Below are 19,934 nucleotides of genomic sequence, written 5' to 3'. Positions count from 1 at the left end.
TGTACAGACAATAACAATACAGTGACTGTCAATCATACACCAGGTGACGTGTGGGCAAGCTCGACGATAGAAGACGCCTGGCGAGAGAAAGCCGGATCCACACAGCCTCCACCGCCAACGGAGCTGAAGAACACCGGAGCCGCCAAGCCCTGCGCCCCAGGTGGCCGCTGTCTTCAGCAGTCAGACCCGGTACTGCTGGCAGAGAACAGAGACAGTCCAGATGAGTGTGAGGTCGCACACTCAGTAATCCCACAGTCTGTATTCAGTAAAGGAGGGAGAACCTCCACCTCCAATCACACACTCGTGCAGCTCCTGAGATAACCACTTATCTGGGTGGGGTGTGAGGCGAAGCCGTCGCAGTCCACACCAAACGCCAACTTCGCAGACAGGGTATCTGTCCCAGGAAAACGGCTGCAAAAAGAGATCAGACTAATACTCGAATTTAAGTCAGCAGAGAAAATTACCTGATTGGTAGTTGATTTCTCGGCGGGGAGGTGGAGTTGCAGTCCGGCCTTTATGGTGGTGGTGATGAGTAGTGGATGAGTGACAGCTGGTACGGATGATGAGTGACAGCTGTCACTCCTGGTCGCTCCAACGCCCTCTCGTGCTTGAAGCCCGCACTTCAAGCAGGGCGCCATCTTGTGGTGGTGGGCCAGCAGTACCTCCTCTTCAGCGGCCCACACAACACCAACCTCATTGTACCCGCTACCGACATGCACCACTGTCACGCATCACACCAAAAAAAATTAATAAATAAATGTTTTGGGTTGCAGGAGTTGGAGCATATTTTGAACATGTTGAAGATATACTCTGACTGAGTTGCAGCCTGTGACACATCACCAGCACCCATTTTTTTCAGTGACAGTTGACTGAAAATGATGTGCACACCTGCGACATTTTGACTAGCGCCCGTATTAGGGTGGCTATAACCGCTGGTGTGACTGGCCTTTAGGGACAGCAGTTCTATCGGGTTGAAGCAAAAAGAAACAAAATCATTTTTCTGTCCACATGTCCATTTCTTGTATTTCTCCCTTTGGACGATGTAACACTGAGGTAACCGTGGCAGGCTGATGCAGTGGGAAGGGAATTCATATTCCGAAATCCAGTTCTCTAATTGTCACTTCTCCATGTTTCTCTTCCATCTCTCCCTCTCTTGCCATCTGTCTGTCTGGTGTACCTTGGGACCAGTATCTGTATGAGGGCATGAGAATCAGTGAGCTGCTGGTGGATTTCTCAGTGGTGTGGAATGGCAACTTCATTATTGATAACCCAGAGAACATCCAAGGTAAGAACATGTGATGCTGCAGATGGAATGAAGAATAAATCATCTGTCTGCTTTCAAATATTTTGTTCTTTAAGAGTACAAGACAGTGTATTTGTATGATATGATACAAATATTATCTTATAGATAAAACATTTGCCTGTAGGGATAATTCTCTTCCAGTGGCCTTTTTCTCTCTATTCACTCTATTGTCCAACACTCCAAATACAAGGTTGCGTTTCTCCATTGTGAGTTTGTTTACCATTCTCACAATCTCATTTCTTGGTATCCCACAGTGCACCTCTACAAGTGTGCAGCTCAGCGGGACAGCTGTGGCATGTGTCTGAAGGCACAGAGGAAGTTCCAGTGCGGCTGGTGCAGTGGGGAGGGACGGTGCACCTTGCGGCACCACTGCCCTCCCATCAGCCCTTACGCCACCCGCTGGCTGAACCTATCCAGCAAGAATGTGAAGTGCACCAACCCACGCATCACTGAGGTCAGCACTGTGTAGTCTGCCTGTCCGCCCACTCACATTACGCTCCAATCAATCACGCCACAGTGACTTTCACCAAATCCACATAAAGTTGAAGCAGCCGTTCACCAATAGTGTGACACGGATGAATTCAAATGCCAGTCTTTAAAATTAAATATTGTAAAGACTAAAGCATAGAGACTTTCATGCTCAGGTCTTTGGATTTTGAGATTGAGAAGTGACAAAGAAGACCTTATGATGTCATGAGGTAGCTGGACTGGTGGTGTTTAGTGATGCTGATAACTTTGCAGGAGAAAGAAGGTAAAATGTTTTTGAGATGTAGTGTTTCCTGTCTTACACTGTTAAATGTGAGACTTTTGATGGTAACCAGTAACCTTGGGCAATGATTGGATGTCTTTGGCACTAGGTCACTTTGGTGGATCCATGCTAGACTTTTTGTCAAATGCGTGATTATTTAAGGAGACACAGATGAGGAGCATTAGCTATGACATTTTGAACATGTGGTGCATTTCTCTGAGGGTGATCCAGCACACAGTTGCCTCAGTCTTGAAGACCCCCAGCTGTTGGAAAAGGTGAAGAGCACACCCACATTAGGGCTGCAGCAGATGAATGGCTACTTTCGAGAGGTGGGGATGGACCAGTTGTCTGCCTGGGTGGTTGCCATCCTGAACCCAAAGTGAGTCTATGGTGTGATTGATGCCGCAACACATGGCACCAGCGCTTGCTCGTAGACCCGACTTGCCCTGAGTTGCATAACCAAAATTTTAGTTATGCAACCTACATATGGCCCTGACTAATACTCTGACCTGACAAAATTGATGTCCTCACCAAATACTAAAATTGCACAGTCCTTTGGTCTAGTCAACTGTCCTTCCATGCTTCTGTTGATGTTACAACATAACTCAGGACTGGTGGTGATACTGTCTTTATTTTGTTGTCAGGGATGCACAATGGCTCAGTGGTTTGCACTCTTTACTCACAGCTAGAAGGTCTGGCATTGGATTCCACCAATGCCCAGTTCCTTTGTTTGTAGAGTTTGCATTTTCTCTAACAAAATTTTGTTTGACAAATTTTGTTGTACATATATGAATCCATGTATATACTGTAGAACAACAATAAGGGCCCTTCAAATTATGTTCAAGTTATAAGTTTCTATTAGCTGTAATTGGAGTCTGTGTCAGACACTAAAGTGTTGCTAGAATAATGAACAAAACAGACACAACCATCCACCTCTTTGATCTCAGTGGCCACTGGGGTTATAGTGCATAGTTTTGACTTAAATTACTCAGGCAGCCTCAGTTTCTCATTGCTCCAAGTGTGTACTTTTTCAAAGAATGACCAGAAACACCCGTTTTGAGCGTTGACCCAGATGAAACAGGTCAGCACAATTGTTTTACTGCTGAGACAAAATAATCGAATGTAAAGACCCACAGTTGGACTGGTATCTTCTCCTTTGTGTTCACTCTGGGTCACTACAGAAGATCCAAGGTGGATCTGCATGTTGATTTGGCACAACTTTTACGCCGGATTCCCTTCCTAACACAACTCCATAGTTATTAGATAGATCAGTATACCTGTGGGTTTATACTTTATTTTGTTATGTTTAGTATTAAATAATCACTTACTTTAAAGGACTATATTTTTAGTTTGCTAGGGGCTCAATCATGTAGGTGGGGTTGTGCAGGTTACCGAGGGTCAGAACAAGGGTGGGACCTCCCTCTATGCTCACAGGGACCAGAGAAGTTAGGAGTCTTTGTTTGTGGTTCAGATCCCAAGTTCTCCTGTGTGAGATACATGTCCTAGAACCCAGGCCTGTTAACTTCACCAGCTCTGAAAATCAATTTACATCATCAAGGATCATGCAGAAAGACAAATGTTCCTGGCAGCTTGATTAATTTTCAGTTCTGGTAGCTTGCAAAACTTTCTGATAATTGCCCTTGATAACGGTGTCGATGTGACGTGGTTCAGGAGCCGCTTTGTATTCTCCTCAGTGTCGTATAATCACAACAGCACAGTAAACCCAGATTACACTTCTTCCCAGCATGCTCAATTGTTTCAAGCATTTAAAAGTTGCAGTGATAACAGCTGCTCTTACGGGTTCTTAAGAGATGGATAGTGTGCTTGAAAATAAAACGTGTGATTTACATTGAGAACACTTGTGTGAGAACTGGCTCTGTACACAGGAAGAATGGCAATGAGCTTTAACGATTCGCCGTAGGATTCCACATAATGTCTTCATTTTTGCACATCCTCTACATCGCTCCGTCTGCCATTGTGTCTGTCCTATCTTTTGGCATCTGTGAAAGCTTCTACTGTTTGCTTTTGCACACAATCAAAGACTTTGATGCAGCAGTTGGTGTGTGTGTGTGTGTGTGTGTGTGTGTTTATATATAAGAGTTCTTCTCAACTTTTAGGGTGTACTCAAGGGCAGACGTTCCCGAGCACATGTGCATCGAGTAGGTCAGAGACGTTCTTTATAAAGGCGTGTCTCTTTGATGGCTGAAAAGTCTTTGTGACTGGGTGTAATATGCACATTATTCAAGCTTTTCATGATATATTTCAGTACCTTTTGTCATCTCTCAAGGTTATCCCAACGTTAAAAATGTACATTTCACATGAATGAATTATAGAGGGCGAGCCAAACAAAGCAAAGATAAACACATACTTGGAATAAGTATTCTTGCTGTAGCTGGAAGTTCTTTTCTTCAATCAAGTTAGATGTATGTGCTTCAACCTCACTTCTCTCCCTCTTAAACTTAGATTGAAAACAGGTCTTTTGGGGTTTATTTTAATTTCGCTGTGATTTCACTGGAATTCAGTGCAACAACAGTGCAACAACTCAATACAGTTGTTGTGTGTCTTCTGTCTCACACAGAAAGGGGTTATGACCTGGAAGTACTTATTTGTTTCCCTTAAGTGGATCTTTACCTGCTAAGGTTATATTTCGTCTTGCCTGGTAGGTTCTCTCAGGGGAGTCAAGCGGAGATGCTGTCGTATTTAATTACACTTGGTAATGCACCAGTGCATCATGGTTAACCTGCTAGACCTCCTCTCCCTCCACATCGATTCGCTTGGCTACTCATTCTTCCGCCACACACTCATATGTAACTCCAGCCAATTAAAAAGTAAAGTTAATGAGTTGGGTAATTGATTTGCTCTATTTTACTCAGATAAGCCAGAAAAAGAAAGGCAGGAAAGAGGGATGGCCTTTGTGTTATTCTTGCCCTCCCTCTGTATCTCTGTCTGTCTTCTGCCGCCCTCCTTCCTCTTTCTGTGTCTGTATCTATTATACGTCTGTGACCCCTCCCAGTGAATTAAGTAATGCTCCTGTGTAACTCCATTATGCTGTCAGTCTGTGGCACATCCTCATTGTGAGACATGTTTCATTCTGCTCCACAGTTTCATTAGAGTTATGATCCCAGTACACGATTGTCACAGCCACCACCTGCCAAGAGCTTCATCTGTCACGCTGCAAACATTAAGGAAACGGGAACATTTGTCCTGGAAAATCATTACCTTTCAACCGAATAAAGATTATGTGACGGTCCCGGTATGTTAGTTTCTTTCCTTTGAGGACTTGGATTTCCCCAAAGGAGAGAAAAGTAGGCATCAGGGAGACCCCTGATTTGCCCACAACCCTTTGCATGAATAAAGTTAATGTCTACTGTACGTTTAGGTCCACCTCTGCCTGACTTGTGTGCAATTCATAGTTATCTTGTTTTATATTATTTTTTTATATGTTTTATATCTGACCATGAGGCAGTCAGACTCCGTGGACATTTTTAAGTTAAGACTGAAAACCTATTTTTATTCTCTTTTTTATTAATATTTTTTTTATTTTTTTTTATCTGTTTTATTCTTTTACTTCTGTTTTTAATTATGTATTTGAAATTTTTTATTCATTTTTAATTTATTTATTTAAATTTTATGTTGAATTGCTCCATGTAAGGTGCCTTGAGATGACTTTTGCTGTGATTTGGCATATTATAAACTAATTAAATTGAATTGAATTGAAATTACATCCTGCAGGTAAGCAAGAACATAATTAATGCTGACCTGGTAGGAGTTAACAAAAAAACTGTTCAAAATGGCAGCAGCTGTTATTTTAACTTGCCACACCACATAGGCTGCTCAATTCCGGGGCTGTATCCTTCTAAGGCTGCAGTCATCAACCACATGCATCAAAAAGGTGCAACTAGGCTGTCTCATTTCAAAGGCCATTTGGAATGTGGCTGAATAATGCAGTCTTCTTCCCCCTGAAAATGAAGAATATAACACGTATTTCCTTTGTGGGCAAAACAATCCCAAGGGTAATTTCTAGATTTTCTTTTTTCCAAGATATAACAGCATGTAAATTAAAATAAATAAGTAAATGGGCTCCATATGTACAATTATACATAAGCAATGTTTATAAGTATAAATAAGTACTGAAAATGGTTACTAAACTATGGGTTATGCCTAGGGGTGTAACGATACACAAAAATCAGGGTTCGGTACCTCTGTTCTGAAGTCACGGTTTGGTTCATTTTCGGTACAGTATGAGAACAAAATGCAAAACCTAAATTTGTTAGTTGTTTAAACCAACAATTTATTGTAACATTATACAAACAGGAAAATAAAATAGTTGCAAAGTGCTGACTGGTAATAAGTTAAATAAAATGTTCTCAAATAAATGACAAATGTATGAAATACAAAAAAAAATACATTCCAAGTAAACAGCTTTTAACAAAACCTTTCCACATGTAAAGAGCAGCACAGCGGTTCCATCATGAAGCCCTGTTCAATTTTAATCAACCTTCATATTTTTTGCCAGCAAAATGAACTTGTCCAAACTGTCACACTCTATAAGGGATTTTTTGTAAAGAGAATTAATGTTAAAGAATCCCTTTACTTTTGTACTATTTATTTTATTTTTTTATCTCTCTCTATTAACTGTTCATTTTAATGTTTGTTAATATATCTTTTAAATAAAGTTTTGAAAACAAAAACATTGTGGGAGAGGCAAAAAACGTGAGTAAAACCACCTTAAAAATATTTAGAACCACAAATAAACTTGATTCTTGGTTTGTTTATTTATTTTGCCATTAAAATTGGCCATCACTTAGTAAAATAAAATAACTTCTCAAGGCCTGGGCTTCTCAAAGTCTGGGGACTACTTAATCACAGTGCAGCAAACGAGGTCAGTAGGCTGAGCGAGTACGAGTGAGGAGGATTGTAGATATCCCTCCGCTCAGCGCTTTCAGGCTGCTGCAGGCAGCAGAGAAGGAGGAGGAGACCCGCTATCACTTGGTGACAACAGAGACTTTCACTTTCAGTCGCCAAACATCAGAAAAGTCTCTGGTAACTCCATGAAAAGTAGTTAGATTTGTCATGAGTTGCTTTTGAGAAAATAAGTCTTCAAGAGAGTTTGGAAAGTCGGCAGATTTAGCGAGAAAGTCACTAAGTTGGCAACACTGAATGTAAACACAGGCAATGCAAACTCACCTGTGAACAGCCCTGTACTGAACTGAACGTCCCGTACCGAAACGGTTCAGTACAAATACATGTACCGTTACACCCTTAGTTATGCCCACTAAGCTAGCTTGTCACGTGCAGCTGTCAAGCTTGCTGGGTAACTGAGTCAGGGTGGGAAAAACTAATAATGCAATTACAAAATGCTTGATGGGCTGGACTGGCTCATTTCGGAATGGTTGGTTCGGCCTCTGCTGTCTTGGATGCCCTGTTCTTCATAGGATGAAGCCTTAGAAGAATGCAGCCTTAGAAGGATGCAGCCCCTGATTTAGGACAAAGTCATAATTTCATGAAACCTCTCAACTCACAACTGCTCCAAAACAAGATATGACAAACACACTCCCATTAGTACACATTGGCTATCTAATATGGCCGGACAGCTAGCACAAATGTTTCTGTGCTAGCTTATGGCAGTGGCTAGCTGTCATATTACTCACTAAAATTCAGCTTAAGTGTGAACTGTTTGAAAAACAGATGGATATATTTGCAGTCGGCTGTAAGAAACCATGGATTAGTACATATACACCCACAATTGTTAATTTATCATCAGGTTGTGGCCATGCTAGCTCACTAGCATAGCTCACTTGCTACAGTGCAATACAATTCTTAAATTTGCAGTGCCAACACAAAGTTTTGTCACCATCCCCAGCCACACAATCTAGCCATCGTGTATTTCAGGTTTTACTTTCCAGTTCTGTTTTATATTTCACCCACTATTTGCCCACATTGTGGATATCATATTGCCAGCTTATGGTTTTAGCAGACACTGAAAGAAAGGAGGACACCAGTGGATTGAGATCACTGATGTGTGCACGACAGGCAGTGTTCAGAAGGTGATAACCAAACTGAACCATGCATTTATTATATTTGAGTTATTGCTTCCAGAAATAGGGTGGCATGGTGGCTTAGATGTTAGGACTCTTGCCTCACAGCAAGAAGGTAGTGGGTTTGTGTCCCACCTGGGGCCTTTCTGTGTGAAGTTTGCACATTCTCCCAGTGTTTGTGTGGGTTTCCTCCAGGTGCTCTGGATTTCTCCTACATCCAAAGACATGCAGGTTAGGTGGACTGGAAACTTTAAATTGACCATAGCTCTGCTTGCGTATGTGAAAGTGTTTGTCTGTGGCCCTGCGATAGACTGGTGTACCCCGCCTCATGTCCTATGACTGCTGGGATAGGTTCCAACCCCCCCCCCCCACACACACACTGTGACCCTGAATTGGTGTAAACAAGTATAGAAAATGGATGGATGGATGCTTACGCAAGCTGGCTGTGATTGACTCACTCACCCTCTCATCTACATTTTTGCTGTCCAAGTCCTACATTGTTAAAGCACAGAGAATGTGTCCAAGTCATACAATGCTGGATTTCTTCACAAACATTGCTCTCACTAGGTGTAATAAATGGTCATTTTACCTCCTTGTGCAAGAATTTCGTCAGAAAAGCTGAGAGCAAGCAACACCTCAAATATACGAGGGCTGTCCATAAAGTATAGGTCCTTTTTATCTTTTTCAAAAACTATATGGATTTCATTCATATGTTTTTACCTCAGACATGCTTGAACCCTCGTGCGCATGCGTGAGTTTTCCATGCCTGTCGGTGACGTCATTCGCCTGTGAGCACTCCTTGTGGGAGGAGTCGTCCAGCCCCTCGTCAGAATTCCTTTGTCTGAGAAGTTACTGAGAGACTGGCGCTTTGTTTGATCAGACTTTTTTCTAAAACTTGTGAGACACATCGAAGTGGACACGGTCGAAAAATTAAGCTGGTTTTCGGTGAAAATTTTAACAGCTGATGAGAGATTTTGAGGTGATACTGTCGCTTTAAGGACTTCCCATGGTGCGAGACGTCGTGCAGCGGTCCCAGGCGCCGTCGTCAGCCTGTTTCAAGCTGAAAACCTCCACATTTCAGGCTCTATTGATCCAGGACGTCGTGAGAGAACAGAGAAGTTTCAGAAGAAGTCGGTTTCAGCATTTTATCCGGATATTCCACTGTTAAAGGAGATTTTTTTAATGAAAGACGTGCGGGCGGATTGCAGCGTCGGCTCGCAGCCGCCGCGACACTCCGCCACAGGAAAAACACCTCCGTTGGAAGCCTTAAGGACAAGTTGGAACATGTCCAGCTGTTAAATAATTTCTCATATACTCACTCCACTGAAAGCCATCAAAAGCCGCCTGGATTTTACAAATGGTTATCAACACGGAGGTGTTTTTCCTGTGCCGCCGCACCGCGTCGGCTGCGTCCCGACGCGCGGACCCATGTGGAAAAACTCACGCATGCGCACAAGGGTTCAAGCATGTCTGACGTAAAAACATATGAATGAAATCCATATAGTTTTTGAAAAAAATAAAAAGGACCTATACTTTATGGACAGCCCTCGTATTTAATGATTTCTTTTTTCACCTGTGTGTCCATCTGCATGTTTTAAAGATCCACGATAATGTGTAAAATTATTTCAGGATGTGCTGCAATATCATCAAACAATTCAAAAACAATATCTACAGCTTCCACAGTAAACACTGGAAGCTAATTCAAAGTAAGGACTTGTTCTTCTCTTACATGATACATTTGTACATTTGTAACCATGATTTATGTGATAACACCAAATGCAATAAGAATTTTAAAGCAGGCATACAGCCTGAATACAATATGACATTGCATTTTGTAATAAATTATTTGGTAACACTTTACTTGAGTGTCTCGTCATAATAGTGACATGACACTGTCATGAATGTGTCACTGTCATAAACATTTATGGCTGCTGTCATTAAGTGTCATTTGGTTTTTATAATGACATGTTGACATTTTTGGGTTGTCTTGATTATAACAACTTGACTTTAATCAAAGTGACATGACTAGAAGTTGTCTTTGGCCTTTTGGTCTTCGATTGTATGCCAACTTGTCAACTTGTCATTAAAAAAACCGAATGACACTTAATGACAGCAGTCATAAACATTTATGACATTGACATAATGTTTATGACACCTTCATGACTGTGTCATGTAACAGTTATGACAGTGTCATGTCACTATTATGACGATACCTTCAAGGAAAGTGTTACCAATTCTTTTTAAAGATTGCATATGTTATTACAAAATGTGGGAGTTGTACTGTTTATATGATGAAATTGCATGTAATAACCAATCAGAATAGATGTCTTTGGCTGTGCACGTAACACTGACAATGTTAACAAATCAATGCATAACCTATGAAGTTTAGCCCAATGTGCTCCGAAATGCACAGACAGAGAATAAAATAATCCAGTATTATATGCCATTATATATATATGTTTTTCTTTTTTACTTAATAAAATCTAAAATACAATATATATATTTCTCAACTGCTCCCGTAGGGGGCACTAAGCTGATCCAGCATCTCCATCTCACTCTGTCCTAAGCATCTCCCTCTGTCACACCAACTAACTGCATGTCCTCCCTCAGCAGATCCATAAACCTGCTCTTTGGCCTCCCTCTCCTCCTGCCTGGTGGCTCCATCCTCAACATCCTTCTCCCTATATAACCTGAGTCTCTTCTCTGCACACACCCAAACCATCTCACTCTCTCCTTTCTAGCAAAGTGTCTGACCTGTGCTTTCACACTGACAAATATAAAATATGAATAAAAATAATATAAAAAATAAATAATAATATAACATATATAGTATATAACATATAAATATAAAATACTGAGGCTGCATCATTAATTGTATTAAAATTATAAACATGATTCTGCTGCATTCCTACAGTATTATCATATATTTTGTGTTGTGATGAGGCTGTTCATTTCCAAATATGGTAGATTATTACAAAATATAGGTGTTATGACATAAAGTGAAAATCAAATCAATTTTATTTATATAGCGCCAAATCACAACAAACAGTTGCCCCAAGGCGCGTTATATTGTAAGGCAAAAGCCATACAATAATTAAAGAAAAACCCCAACGGTCAAACGACCCCCTATGAGCAAGCACTTGGCGACAGTGGGAAGGAAAACTCCCTTTTAACAGGAAGAAACCTCCAGCAGAACCAGGCTCAGGGAGGGTCTTCTGCTGGGACTGGTTGTATTGTATTAAATGTATTAATGTAATACTGTAATGTATTGTGTAAAATGTATTAATTTTGTTCTGTTACAACATAATGTGGTGTTTTTGCATACATTGAACAGAAAAATACCATTATATCCACCCACAGCCACCACTGAATGCTGTTTTCTAAATTCTGGGTGTTTGTGGGGAAATAAAACATCTATTTCATAATATAGTAAATCACATCCTATTCTGATAGAACAGGAACAATACGTGTGCTGTAATAAGTACATTAAAAGCAAGCCTGTTACAAAATAATTGCTTGCATTCATTGAATATTGACATAGTGTGAACCTGATGAGGTTTAATTTAGATTTAAGAGATAGATATTGTTAAAAATGGCAATGTCTGTATAAACAGGGTGACATGAGGTCAATGGTGAAAGTGTAAAAAGGATGTAATGGGTGTCAGAGTTCATTGATTCCACACATCACATTCACTTCAGCAGGTTTTCCAATATTTTCCGTGTCCTCTGCCGCTGATGTCAACGTTCCGTCTGCTGCCTTTGTCTTGTCGGCGTTTTGTTTCTTTAAGAAACACACGTCCCCCTGGTGGGCTGAATTTATTAATACATTTGGTTTTGATTGTACGCACCAAAGCTCTCATCAAGAGCTGATTTGTATACATAGCAGCACATTAGTAGATGTGCCTACCACTAGATAGGCCTTCTGAATAATTAATGTTTCTATTAAGTGCCATGGTGCCTCCCACCATGGGCCATTAATATTGAAGAGGCATGTAAGCTGCTGCTAACAGCGGAGGGAACAACATCAAATGAAGCTGGGAGTTGTTTGGACCCAGGAAAGTCATCTTCTCAACAAGGCTTTGGCTGTGCAGCTTCGACATGCTCTACGTGCTATAAAAAAAAAAAAGACGCGTTCCTGCATCCTGCCAAGGGAGGTGATGGGGAGGTTAGAGAGGTGGACTTGTGATCAGAGGATCCTTGGTTCAATTCCCTGTCAGACAGGAAAATCACTAAGCACAGTGATTAATCCTTGAGGTGCTCCCGGTGTGCAAAAACAGCACTCCGCTGTGTGTGTGCATCAGATAGAAAAGAGCAATCTGCGTACCATTCCCTGCACCACAGAACATAAACATCCCACTGTTGCCTTCACATAGCAAATGTAAAAGTAATTCTTTTAATTTCCTTCCTCACCTTACTGTTGACGGTCATCCTGTCAGCTAAGATCACAGTGCGGCTGAATGATCCTCCTGGATGCAGGAAACCCGGTCCTTGACTGTACGTGTGGTACCCTTGTTTCATTACAAACAGTAGAAGCAGGATTAAAGTGTTGCACTGGACCCCCTTTCAACTGCCAAAACAGACACACCACATCACCGTGATCGCTGAAAATCCTCAATCAGCGCCCTAAAATTTGTCTCTTTGCCTTTTACACATTATATATCCATTTGCATGATGCGCGGCAGCTCTTACATGGCTCCAAGAGTTTTTGTGACCCAGTAAATTTGGGATGTGGTTTGTTCGGGAACAAGTGATCAGCTGGGTTTTATTAAGCCCATTAAATACTACTCGCAATAAAATTTGATAGGATTGAATTAGTCTGAGCAGAGACAAAAAAGAGGATTAGCTACAAGCTCCTGAATTATATTGAGGGACATTTAAATTTAAAAGTATTTGGTGAACTGAAGAATGGAAATGCATCCCGTGTCATGTAATTCATTCATAGTCTCTGCAGACATTCAAGTCGAGAAAATGCTGCTATTAATGTATATATTAAAGTTACATTGAAATGGAAAATCTGCTTTATGTTCTTATCTTGTGTCCGAACTTGACTCTTACTCTTATTTTTGCTACAGTCATGCACAGAAGTCACACTATTGTGTTTCTGTATGAACTTTATTCTTCTCTCTCATCATTAGTGCATCAAACGGGCACTGAGTGATTGTCAAAATGTGATGATTTGAGAGTAAGAATTGAAGCATCAATCAATCAATCAGTTTTATTTATATAGCACCAAATCACAACAAACAGTTGCCCCAAGGTGCTTTATATTGTAAGGCAAGGCCATACAATAATTATGTAAAACCCCAACGGTCAAAACGACCCCCTGTGAGCAAGCACTTGGCTACAGTGGGAAGGAAAAACTCCCTTTTAACAGGAAGAAACCTCCAGCAGAACCAGGCTCAGGGAGGGGCAGTCTTCTGCTGGGACTGGTTGGGGCTGAGGGAGAGAACCAGGAAAAAGACATGCTGTGGAGGGGAGCAGAGATCGATCACTAATGATTAAATGCAGAGTGGTGCATACAGAGCAAAAGAGAAAGAAACAGTGCATCATGGGAACCCCCCAGCAGTCTAAGTCTATAGCAGCATAACTAAGGGATGGTTCAGGGTCACCTGATACAGCCCTAACTATAAGCTTTAGCAAAAAGGAAAGTTTTAAGCCTAATCTTAAAAGTAGAGAGGGTGTCTGTCTCCCTGATCTGAATTGGGAGCTGGTTCCACAGGAGAGGAGCCTGAAAGCTGAAGGCTCTGCCTCCCATTCTACTCTTACAAACCCTAGGAACTACAAGTAAGCCTGCAGTCTGAGAGCGAAGCGCTCTATTGGGGTGATATGGTACTACGAGGTCCCTAAGATAAGATGGGACCTGATTATTCAAAACCTTATAAGTAAGAAGAAGAATTTTAAATTCTATTCTAGAATTAACAGGAAGCCAATGAAGAGAGGCCAATATGGGTGAGATATGCTCTCTCCTTCTAGTCCCCGTCAGTACTCTAGCTGCAGCATTTTGAATTAACTGAAGGCTTTTTAGGGAACTTTTAGGACAACCTGATAATAATGAATTACAATAGTCCAGCCTAGAGGAAATAAATGCATGAATTAGTTTTTCAGCATCACTCTGAGACAAGACCTTTCTGATTTTAGAGATATTGCGTAAATGCAAAAAGCAGTCCTACATATTTGTTTAATATGCGCTTTGAATGACATATCCTGATCAAAAATGACTCCAAGATTTCTCACAGTATTACTAGAGGTCAGGGTAATGCCATCCAGAGTAAGGATCTGGTTAGACACCATGTTTCTAAGATTTGTGGGGCCAAGTACAATAACTTCAGTTTTATCTGAGTTTAAAAGCAGGAAATTAGAGGTCATCCATGTCTTTATGTCTGTAAGACAATCCTGCAGTTTAGCTAATTGTTGTGTGTCCTCTGGCTTCATGGATAGATAATAACAAATAAAACTGGTTTTTGGGACTTCCAATTTGGATGGACAAGACTAAGAGTCAAGCTTTCAAATGAATTAAAGCTCTGTCTGGGTTTTTGATTAATTAATAAGCTGGAATGGAAGATTGCTGCTAATCCTCCGCCTCGGCCCGTGCTACGAGCATTCTGGCAGTTAGTGTGACTCGGGGGTGTTGACTCATTTAAACTAACATAGTCATCCTGCTGTAACCAGGTTTCTTTAAGGCAGAATAAATCAATATGTTGATCAATTATTATATAATTTACTAACAGGGACTTAGAAGAGAGAGACCTAATGTTTAATAGACCACATTTAACTGTTTTAGTCTGTGGTGCAGTTGAAGGTGCTATATTATTTTTTCTTTTTGAATTTTTATGCTTAAATAGATTTTTGCTGGTTATTGGTGGTCTGGGAGCAGGCACCGTCTCTACGGGGATGGGGTAATGAGGGGATGGCAGGGGGAGAGAAGCTGCAGAGAGGTGTGTAAGACTACAACTCTGCTTCCTGGTCCCAACCCTGGATAGTCATGGTTTGGAGTATTTAAGAAAATTGGACAGATTTCTAGAAATGAGAGCTGCTCCATCCAAAGTGGGATGGATGCCGTCTCTCCTAACAAGACCAGGTTTTCCCCAGAAGCTTTGCCAATTATCTATGAAGCCCACCTCATTTTTTGGACACCAGTCAGACAGTCAGCAATTCAAGGAGAACATGCGGCTAAACATGTCACTCCCGGTCCGATTGGGGAGGGGCCCAGAGAAAACTACAGAGTCCGACATTGTTTTTGCAAAGTTACACACCGATTCACTGTTAATTTTAGTGACCTCCGATTGGCGTAACCGGGTGTCATTACTGCCGACGTGAATTACAATCTTACCAAATTTGCGCTTAGCCTTAGCCAGCAGTTTCAAATTTCCTTCAGTGTCGCCTGCTCTGGCCCCCGGAAGACAATTGACTATGGTTGCTGGTGTCGCTAACTTCACATTTCTCAAAACAGAGTCGCCAATAACCAGAGTTTGATCCTCGGCGGGTGTGTCATCGAGTGGGGAAAAACGGTTAGAGATGTGAACGGGTTGGCGGTGTACACGGGGCTTCTGTTTAGGACTACGCTTCCTCCTCACAGTCACCCAGTCAGCCTGCTTTCCTGGCTGCTCGGGATCTGCCAGAGGGAAACTAACGGCGGCTAAGCTACCTTGGTCCGCACCGACTACAGGGGCCTGGCTAGCTGTAGAATTTTCCACGGTGCGGAGCCGAGTCTCCAATTCGCCCAGCCTGGCCTCCAAAGCTACGAATAAGCTACACTTATTACAAGTACCATTACTGCTAAAGGAGGCCGAGGAATAACTAAACATTTCACACCCAGAGCAGAAAAGTGCGGGAGAGACAGGAGAAGCTGCCATGCTAAACTGGCTAAGAGCTAGTAGCTGCGCTAAGCTAGCGGATTCCTAAAAACACACAAAGTGAATAATGTGCAAATAATTTAGAGGTAATTCAGCAGAGGGAGTGCTTTAGTTAAGGCACGTGAAGATTACACTGTTAAACAAATCGTTATCTAGTTAACTAGATCAATCTAACTGCGCAGATTAAACAGCTAACAGATACAGCAAAACACTGCTGTGCTCCGGAACAGGAAGTGATACAATACCGCAGTGAGAGCCAACCACCAGTAGAGGCAAGCATAAACATGATAATCAACATATCTAACACCTTTGCCAAATAAGTATATATAGTACGAAATGCATTACAGTGGTCCTTTGTTTATCGCGGGAGTTACGTTCTAAAAATAGCCCGCCATAGGCGAAATCCACGAAGTGGCCAGCGTTATTTTTTTACAATTATTATAGACGTTTTAAAGCTGTAAAACCCCTCACTTATACACACTTTATACACTTTTCTCAAACAGGCATTAACATTTTCTCACTTTTCTCTCGTGCGTAAACACTCTCAAAGTTCAAACCTTAGTAGAAAAATAAGACCAGCCTGTTTTCAGGCCCAAACATTTGTTTGAGAAATAAAATAGAACGTTTTCCTATAAATAATTATGATGGCTTTTAGAACTACGAATTTAATTTTAATGATCAACGTACGAGGTTGGACACATAAGAAATTATTAATAGTGACTGACCAGTATTTCACAGTTCCTCTGATCGTGCCTCTTCGTCCTGGCGCCCGCGCTGTCACGTCTTTTTCCACTGACTCACACCTCGCTGTAGGTGTCTTTTTCCGAGTGTAGAACACAGTTATGGGTAGTTGTTCGCGCTCTTTTTTCTTCTGGGCGAGAAGATTCTTATAAACAGACACGCAGAACACAATGCGCGTGCTCTCCCTTCGCTGTGTCGCGGCCGGCTGCTTGATGAGGCCGCGGAACACAATGCACTGTAAAAAAAAAGCAAGCAAAATTGGACTAAAAAAATCCGCGAAACAGGGAGGCCGCAAAAGGTGAACCGCGTTATAGCGTTATAGAAAAATGGTGAAACATCTTTGATCACACTGTGAATTTTAAGGGGCACATACATTATTTAACCAATTAATGGGATGTGGTAAGCAGGGGTGGTGGCCAAGTGGTTAGTGTGCTTGTTTCCAGTGCAGAAGGTTCCCGGTTCAAACCCCACCCCTACCCATTCTCCATGTGATGTGGAGTTGCGTCTTGTTGTTGAATTGTGCCAGTTGTGCCAATTCAACATACAAATCCACCTTGGATTTGCTCTGGTGAGTGAAAAACAAGGGAGAACCTGAAGGGACTTACTTAAAAATGGGATATGGTGATCAGCTGATCCCTCCTACAATTAAAAACTACAATTCTACAGCTTATTACGCAGTCTGTGCAATCATCGAACTGGATAGGAGCCAGAACACATCCCCGATGACACCATAAATCACTGGAAAGACGTCAGAGACTTTTCTCCCAAATTAAACCAAATAAAGCAATTTGCAAAAGTCGAAGCAGGGCTTAAGAAGCACTATAAATAATAGTAGCTTTTTCCTTAATTTTACAGTTTGGCAGTAACTGTCATGATTAAATGACTTGTTTTGGGGAGAGTGGGGGTTCTCTCTTCCCCACCAGGGTCTCTTAGCAGAAAACCAGCCTTGCAACTTTAGAGAAACCAACCTGGTGTCATGTGAACGTGAGTCTCAGCTCTCATGAGAAACACGAACTGCTTTACAGCACTACAACAACACATACACACTCCCATATCAAAGCACTGGCAAGCTACTGTGTATAAGAACACGCAAACTAAGACTTTATATCTTATTTGTTCGTAATCATGACAGAGCCAGTAAAAAAAGAAAACACTTGGATGAAGTGAGGAGGAGAAAAACATTTGTGACAATGTGAGGGGTCACACACAGGTGTACCTCAGTCAGGCTTTCTTGGAATAGCAGAGCTGAAAGATAAAGAAGTGTGAAAGACAGATGCAGACCAGTTTTCCTGCTGCAAGAGGAAGCTTTGGGGTCGAATTCACTGTGAAACATTATGATGTTGTAGTTCCTCATTGATTGTGCACATCCTCACAGAGAGAAAGAGAGAGAGAGAGAGAGAGAGAGAGAGATCCACCTCCACCTGAGCTGAACTCTGTTCTCTGTGTATTTCTATGGGTTGTTGCTTTCTTGACACTGTTCCAGACACTGCACGAAACAAATGCACGTGGAGAGCACAGAAGAGAGGGAGGGAGGAAGGGAGGAAGGGTTGGGTGGAGTGGAGAGGGAGGACCAGCAGAGAGTTTTTACAACAGTTTTGTGACATATGTTCTCCCGAGCTGTAGGGGGATGTGACTTAAAACTGATGAAGCAGCCAAAAATTGACCAAAGTTGCAATGTTCTGCTTTAACAGTTCACGTCATCTCTGGGAGTATGTGCTAGTGTCACATGCTGCTGCATCCACCACACGATTGTCCTGAACGGCAGCTGCGCAGGCAGATAGCCAGTCCATCATCGCATCTCACAACTAACCACCTATCTGCCACAACCAAGTGAAACGTGGGCACCCCCTTTTGCCTTTTCTAGCCACTGGTTCTTTGACACCTGCATGCTGGATCAGACAAAGCACACCACATGGCCAAAATATCGGAGCTGAAACTCCGTACAAGTGATCGTCTGTATCCGAGTCTCTCTATCAACTGAGCGGTTACTTACAAAGTCATTCCAACAGTGCCCATGATTCTTCCAAAGAGTGCTAGTTCCAAAGACATCCAGTTGCTGCTTTAGGTCACTGGTTAGTTCTGACATCTGTTCCAAGTACATTGTGGTGTTTATAACAGGCTGTAATAAAATTAATATGTAGTAAAAGGCAGAGGACAGTTATGTTTGCTTCTTATATGTCTGACTAAGCTTGAATTAATCTGTATTGTTGTCATGTTAGTTGTTTGAACAAATTGTTGGGTATTTATCTTAATCGCAAACACTGCTTTAACATATTTAGTGCAGCGGATAACTGAAAAAAATGCTTCAAATGGTGATGCAAGCACCAAATTTGGCACACATACTCCTTAGACATTACTCTTTTAAAAATGCCAGATACCCACGTGAACTTTCAATAGGCGGCCAAGAAGGGGTCAATTGAAGTATTACACAGGGGTCAAAATTTAAAAATGCTCCAATCATATTGAAAGGTATTCCATATTATTTGTGCTGCTTTTGATACTGTTGACCATAAAATTTTATTACAGAGATTAGAGCATGCCATAGGTATTAAAGGCACTGCGCTGCAGTGGTTTGAATCATATTTATCTAATAGATTACAATTTGTTCATGTAAATGGGGAATCTTCTTCACAGACTAAGGTTAATTATGGAGTTCCACAAGGTTCTGTGCTAGGACCAATTTTATTCACTTTATACATGTTTCCCTTAGGCAGTATTATTAGACGGCATTGCTTAAATTTTCATTGTTACGCAGATGATACCCAGCTTTATCTATCCATGAAGCCAGAGGACACACACCAATTAGCTAAACTGCAGGATTGTCTTACAGACATAAAGACATGGATGACCTCTAATTTCCTGCTTTTAAACTCAGATAAAACTGAAGTTATTGTACTTGGCCCCACAAATCTTAGAAACATGGTGTCTAACCAGATCCTTACTCTGGATGGCATTACCCTGACCTCTAGTAATACTGTGAGAAATCTTGGAGTCATTTTTGATCAGGATATGTCATTCAATGCGCATATTAAACAAATATGTAGGACTGCTTTTTTGCATTTGCGTAATACCTCTAAAATTAGAAAGGTCTTGTCTCAGAGTGATGCTGAAAAAACTAATTCATGCATTTATTTCCTCTAGGCTGGACTATTGTAATTCATTATTATCAGGTTGTCCTAAAAGTTCCCTGAAAAGCCTTCAGTTAATTCAAAATGCTGCAGCTAGAGTACTGACAGGGACTAGAAGGAGAG

At 41.4% G+C, this 19,934-nt stretch overlaps 1 protein-coding gene and 1 long non-coding RNA gene across 2 annotated transcripts in view; both read left to right on the top strand.

The window, feature by feature from the left end:
* Nucleotides 1-19,934, top strand: part of plxna2 (plexin A2) — a 694,900-nt gene that overhangs the window by 468,345 nt on the left and 206,621 nt on the right. The window contains 2 exon segments of the mRNA XM_034173103.1: nucleotides 1,189-1,285; nucleotides 1,558-1,757. Coding sequence (XP_034028994.1) covers nucleotides 1,189-1,285; nucleotides 1,558-1,757 — 297 coding nt within the window.
* Nucleotides 7,121-19,332, top strand: LOC117512862. Its single transcript, XR_004561399.1, has 4 exons — nucleotides 7,121-7,304; nucleotides 11,033-11,035; nucleotides 17,183-17,186; nucleotides 19,318-19,332. It is a non-coding gene; the product is annotated as an uncharacterized LOC117512862 (long non-coding RNA).

The sequence above is a fragment of the Thalassophryne amazonica genome, chromosome 6 (genome assembly GCF_902500255.1).
Source record: "Thalassophryne amazonica chromosome 6, fThaAma1.1, whole genome shotgun sequence".
Classification (NCBI taxonomy): domain Eukaryota; kingdom Metazoa; phylum Chordata; class Actinopteri; order Batrachoidiformes; family Batrachoididae; genus Thalassophryne; species Thalassophryne amazonica.
The sequence above is the reverse complement of the archived record's forward strand: the minus strand, read 5'-3'. Positions and strand labels throughout refer to the sequence as shown.